Below are 6565 nucleotides of genomic sequence, written 5' to 3' on the forward strand. Positions count from 1 at the left end.
ATTGTTGAAGTTGTACTACGCATGCTCCAAGGCTGCCGTTGACTGAAATAGGAAAGCACTCACTAGAGAGTGCTGGCCTGACACACATGCAGTCCTGGTTTGAATCCCCAGCATGGTATGAACAGGTCATGACGGTGCACGCCTGTCATCCCAACACTTGGGAGACGGAGGATTTAGGGTGCCAAGTTACTTCAGTGAACCAGGAGTGGAGACCCCAACAGCACTGGCTCATATCACCTCAAAACAGATCAGGCAGAGCCAGGCACTCCGACCTCCTGGCGGCTGGCAGGCGCCCCTTTAGCTTGCCTCAGCCCACCCTTCTCCATTGCCTTGTTGTTCCATTCATCCTTAGTCCTGTCCACACCGACCGCATCTGCACTCAGGATAATGAAGGAGCAGAACAAACTCCATTTTGAGAAAGAACTCCATTTTAGACAGGACCTAACTACAGGGTGAATGCAGCCCAGCAAAGGCATAAACATCCCCAAGAAACTGTGCCAGCCCTGGTCAAAGTGACCCAGCAGGGTGTCCAAACAACATCTGCTTCCTTCCAACATCCTTGTAGATAGATGATTAACAGCTGCTTAGAAATTCTTGTCTGCTGACAGTCACTGTTTTGAAATTCCCCTATACCCCAACCAACGAATTTAAAATTTGTATACTTTACCCAATCCCAAAATGTCAAGGCTTCTGACACCCTGCTTGCAGTTTCCCTCTTTAAAAACCCTACCCTGAAGCCTCAGGGCCATTCTCTCCCACCCGCTGCTATGGTGTGTGTCTGAATAAGGTCTGGTCCAAGTTAGCTAACCTGTAAACAAACCCCAGTGTGTTTGCATCGGATACTGGCTCTGTGGTGGTTTTGGGGGGTCCTGTGCAAGGCAGGCATAACATCCTCAGCTTAGCTGGATGGCACTGTGTTCCCCTCCAGGAAGTTTACACTGCCCTCCTCCACAAACATTTCAGCGAGTACTCTTCCCAGCTAAGCAGCTTCTAGTAACCCTTAACCCATTTTCAACATTAACAATACCCACAGAGAAAGGACAAAATGCAGCCAGACATGCGGCCTTGTGCCTGTAGGCCCAGGCCCAGAAAGGCTGAAGCAAGAGAATGCCTGTGAGTCCCAAACCAGCCAGGGCTACAGAGGGAGTCCCTTTCTGGAAAGAAGGGTAGCAAGGACAAAGGAAAGAAGGGATAAGAGAAGAAAGTAAAGGGTTTTTTTTCTGGTAGGAGGACCCAGAAAACTGGCATTTTAAAACAACATAGCTTTTTTTTTACTGCTACAGCTGAAAACTGAAATGCTTTACTTTAGTCTTTTTTAAGCTTTTAAGGCTTTTTGTGGATGTAGTTATCCATGTGGGTGTCATTCTGTAACACGAATGGGGGCCTGCTGGTTGTTAGGGTTTTTTGTCCCGCCCAGTACTCCACAACTGTTTAGCCCCCCCAAAAAAATCACACATAGGTCTCCATAAATTATAAGCTGATTGGCCCATTAGCTCTAGCCTCTCATTGGCTAACTCTCACATCTTGATTAACCCATTTTTCTGACCTATGTTAGCCATGTGGCTCAATATCTTTTTCAAAAAAAAAATACCTTTTTCAGTGGGGCAGATCACATCCTGCTGCTTCAGTGGTCTGGGCAGGAATGGGAGGAATCAGCTTTCTTCTTCCCAGAATTTTCCTGTTCTCATTGCATCATTTCCACTTCCTGTCTGGTTTTCCCGCCTATACTTCCTGTCTGCCCAATCAGCGTTTATTATTTAAAACATGATTGACAGATTACAGATAATTCTCTCACAAAGGGGAAAAAGGGGTGGAGAAAAAGGGAGGTGGAAGAGAGTGAGAAAAGGAAAGGAAGGAAACAGAGAGGGAGGAAGAATATGAGGGATGGAAGGAGGAAGGGAGAAAGGGAGGGAGGGAGGAAGGCAAGGCTGTTTCCTCATTTAAACTAAAGCCTTAGCCTGGCTTGTTTTCTTATTTTGACTTCTCTTCCCTGGAGATCAAGTGGGGGAGGCAGAAGTCTGCTTTGATGGCATGAGTCAAGGCTAGAACTCTTTTCTCATTGGCACATGGATTGCCAAGGTACCCATCTTGTTCGTACCTGCCGTATTTGGTCACCCCTCATTTCCAGGCCCAAGTGCACAGCAAATGGCTTTTGGAAGCCCAACCAGGACACAGTCTCACTCTCTGCTCACTGGCATCGGGAGGGTGCAGAGGGAGGACACCCACCCCTCCCATCTCACAGGTCTGGTCTGGAAATCATTCTCCAGGCTTACTTGAAGTACTCCTCGCTCCCGCTGACGAATGTCTTATTGGCCTGGCTGGTGAAGTTAACCATTGTCAAGTTCGGATAGGCAGTCATGCAGAAAGTTGAGTTCTTGATCTGTATTTTGGGATGGTCACTGATAACACAGGAATCTGTTCAGGAGAGAGCGGAGCAGAAACAATGAGCTAAGTATGGAGAATACACAGGGTCTCCCTCTGCCTGCCTGTGGACAGAAGCCAGACCCCAAGTATTGGGAACAGTGGGGAACTATCAGCAGAGTACAGTTCTCACCCCACATCCCCAGCAACACAATACCTTGTGCTAATAACTAAAACCCAGATTTACATAGCACCGGGATCTTTAAAATGGGAAAGTGGGGCTTTAATCTCAGTGCTTGGGAGGCAGGTGGATCTTTGTGAGGTCCAGGTTAGCCTGGACTATATAGCAAGTTCCAGGCCATCCAGGGCAATACAGTAAGTCCCTGTCCCCAAAACATTACATAATTAATGTTTTAAGTGAAGATGGACTTTGAAAAGGTCAATAACTCTACTGAGTTCCATAGGTAATGAGTAAGAGATCAAAACTGAAACCCAGATTCTTAGGACACTACAGAAGACAGAGGATTATGTAAATGAACTTCAGCAGAGAGGAAACCGTGCCAGACTAAGCTCCTTATGGGGAGGGTTCCAAGACAGGGTTTCTCCACATAGCCCTGGCTGCCTGTAGAACAGGCTGGCCTTGAACTCACAGAGCTGTGCCTGTCTCTGCTTCCATAAGCTCATATTAAAGGTACGCCGCCACCAGCAGCAGGCATAGCTCCTTCTTAAGTGCTGTCGCTACCGAAAACTTGCTAGCAAGTGCTCACTCTGCCTGGTGCAGGAGCACCACCCTGTAATCACAGCAGCTTCAAACAGAGGCAGGAGGATCAAGGGTGCTGGGATACAGTTCAGCTGGTAGACTGTCAATCATACAGGATACCCCAGGTTCAATGCTCAGCACCACATGAAACCAGGCGCCACGGCTCACACCTGCAATCCCAAACTGGGCAGGTGGATGCTCAAGGGTCAGAGTTCAAAGTCATACTCAGCCTCACAGCAATTTCTAGGGCATCTTGGACTAGATTCTGGGTCAAACAGAGAACAATGCTAAGGCTCACTTTAAAAGCCCACATCGCCCTACAGATAGTTCTTACCCTCACATGAGTTAGAAGACATAGTAACCACACTGTGTGCTAAAAAGCCTTCAACCAGACCTAACAGTGTGTCTCAGCAAATTTGATCATCACAGGACATACAATGACATCTAGAAACCTTTTTAACTTTTGCATCTGAGAAGCCGGGCACCATTGACATCAAGTGCATAGAGACTAAAGATGCTACTGACTTGACAACGCACCAGTCAGTTCTCCCACAACAAAGAAATATCTGATCAAAAATGTCAGAGGTGTGGAGGCTGGGAAGGCCTGGGCTAAGGAGAGAAAATCAATCAGGCAAGTGTTGGCATGCCAGGCACCATGCTGGGCCCAGCTCAAGAAGTCTTCCATGGAGCCGGCAAGCTTAGATAATTTTTTTCTTCACCTGCATCAGGAAGAAGCTAGGATCTTCTTCTTCTCACAGTATGTTTCTAGCAGCCTCATAAACAGAAGCACAGCCGGGGGTTAGCTCAGCGGTAAAGCCCTAACCTAGCATACCTAAGGCCCAGGTTCCATTCCCAGCACCACAGAAAGGAACACGTGCATACAAATGGACTGATATTTTACATAAACAGCCCACAGGACTCCATAAAGACATGACTGGCACTGTGCTGTGAGGGCAGGACTGCTTCTTAGGGCTGTCTGAAATACTGTGTCCATGGCCCTCAGCCTTAGATCACCCCCTCTAGTCCTGGAGTCAGCTGGTACCCAGAACTTGCAGCCACATGCCAAGGTCCTGCCTGGAAGGACAAAGCACTCACTTCTTGCAAGGCTCACTTGGATCTAGCCCACTCTGAAGTACACAGCAGGGGTCACGAACTCAGGTACCTAGAGAGTCCTGGGGGACACTCAAGGAGAAAGGTATAAATGGGGGGTGACCTGGAACAGGAGACTGAGTGTCCCACCGATCCACATTGACCTTTTCCCGATGTGCCGGCTGGGGCACAGAAAGCCAATCTGCATGCAGTCTTCCCAAATTGTGAGGTGTGAGTTAAAATTGCTCTAGATACGATGACAAACACTTGCAGTGAAGATGCAGTGTGTCCCCATGCCACACCCTCTGTGAGTACAACCACAGGGTCGACTGTAGAGCTTCACACTGCCACCCTGCCTGGGAGCACCTCCAGCTGCTGAGGATGGATGACCCAATCACAGCGCTATTGCAGAAACCAAGTTAAGGGAAACAGGGAGTTTCAAGATTCATACTCAGTGAATCCTACCAGGAACTCAACCTTCATCATTGGATGAGCACCTGGCCTGCCTCCATTCCCTACGGCTCCTCCCCACCCCCAGGTACCTCAGACTACAACCGTGGGCTGGTGACGGGCTCAGCTGACTGAGCGCTTGCCTGACAGCGCAAAGCCCTGGCTTTAGTCTCCATCACTCCTGGGTGGTGGTGCCCACCTATAATCCCAGCGTGTGGCAGGCTGAGGCAGGAGGACTGCCAGGAGCGTGAGATTGACTTTATCTCAATCTCTCAATCAAACAAGGTTCAAAGGACAGTCATAGCGCGTCCCTCCTGACGGCTTCCTCAGACCAGGATTCCTCTGTGACGTGTTACGACTTTCCAGGTCGGGCAATTCTTTGCTGATGAGGAAGCTGTCGTGTGTGGTAAGAACCATTGGCCACTGCTCACCAAATGGCAATAGCAGCCTGTTCCCTGACCAGATGCAAACCAAAACTAGCTCTGCTAAATCTATCTTCCCTAGTACCCGCCTTTTCAATATTATCTTCTTTAAAAAATACTTTATTTTAAGAAAAAGTTTCAGGAGAATTGCAGACTGACAACTATCAAATCTTTACTGGAAGCCGGGCAATGGTAGCGCACACCTTTAATCCCAGCACTCGGGAGGCAGAAACAGGCGGATCTCTGTGAGTTCAAGGCCAGCCTGGTCTACAAGAGCTAGTTCCAGGACGGGCCTCAAAGCTACAGAGAAACCCTGTCTCGAAAAACCAGGAGAAAAAAAAAAAGTTACTGGGACGGTTTTTTCTTCCCCAGCAGCAACCTGAACCAGGCAATTAACGTTCCACCCAAATCCTTTTAGCCCGCAGGGGAGGGGAGAAGGTATTCTAATAGAACCTACTGTGAGCTATCTGTAGGGTGCTGTGGTTTTTTAAAAGCAACCTCTCGGCGAAGAGCGCAGGGCTCCCTGCAGGCTTCCAAAATTGCCCTTGTAAAGACTCCCTAGAGAGCAGTGGTGGGCGTCCTGTGATCACCACCAGTGCTGCCTCACAAGGTCAAGTTCCCAGTTCCCGCAGCAACACTGCAGAGCCACCGGCAGCCTCAAACCTCCTGCAATGTCCCTTCTCACCACTGGGCGGCAGGAGCGTGCTTCCCGGCACTCCGCCCTTTCCGTCGTCCAGAGAAGTGGTTGACAGACCATCTCATCAGAGCTCCGCGGCCCAGCAACCCCGAACAAAGAACAGCGATAATGATCAGCTAAATTGGAAATCTGTTGGAATGGGATTCTCTTTACTCGGGCAATTATTAATAAATGAAAGCACAGGAAAGACCGGGGAGAAAAGGGATCATTTAATTAAAGTTCTAATGAAAATTAAGCCATTCCAGAAATAGAAATGGTGTTTATACTGTTCCCATTTGAGCTGACCCAGCTAAGGCCCTGTTTGCACAAAACGGTGGCTGGGCTCATTCCGCAGGGCAGGGACAAACTGTCCTCCATTGCAGATCCTCGGAGGGCTGCCAGCCTAAGCAGTAGCCTGTGCTACAAGCGGCCCCTTGTGACGTAAGAAGCTGAGACAGGAGGACTGTCGCCTGCACTACAGAGCAAGGCTTTGTCTTAATGAAAACAGTAAGGAAGGAGAAAGAAGAAGAAGGAAAAAACTGGGCATAATCTACGTCTATCTGTAGGTAGACCCAGGGCTGGTCTCAGGCTAGAGTGAACACAGTACTTACCGTCTGAATGGTGACTTACGCCAGTCAGACGACATAATCCAAATAACACCAGGCATGGGACAAACGTCCACCCACTGTGTGTGAAGGTGAAAATGTCCAGCCATTCATTTATTCATTCATTCATTTATTCATTCAACATACAACACCAGGCATGGGACAAACTTCCACCCACTGTGTGTGAAGGTGAAAATGTCCA

At 48.6% G+C, this 6565-nt stretch overlaps 1 protein-coding gene across 1 annotated transcript in view; it reads right to left on the bottom strand.

Annotated features, from left to right (window-relative positions):
• The window catches only part of Slc6a5 (solute carrier family 6 member 5), a 50218-nt gene that overhangs the window by 30804 nt on the left and 12849 nt on the right, over positions 1-6565 (bottom strand). The window contains exon 5 of the mRNA XM_013354878.2: positions 2274-2415. Coding sequence (XP_013210332.1) covers positions 2274-2415 — 142 coding nt within the window. The remainder of the gene's footprint in view (positions 1-2273; positions 2416-6565) is intronic.

This window comes from Microtus ochrogaster, unplaced genomic scaffold (assembly GCF_000317375.1).
Source record: "Microtus ochrogaster isolate Prairie Vole_2 unplaced genomic scaffold, MicOch1.0 UNK76, whole genome shotgun sequence".
Taxonomy (NCBI): Eukaryota; Metazoa; Chordata; class Mammalia; order Rodentia; family Cricetidae; genus Microtus; species Microtus ochrogaster.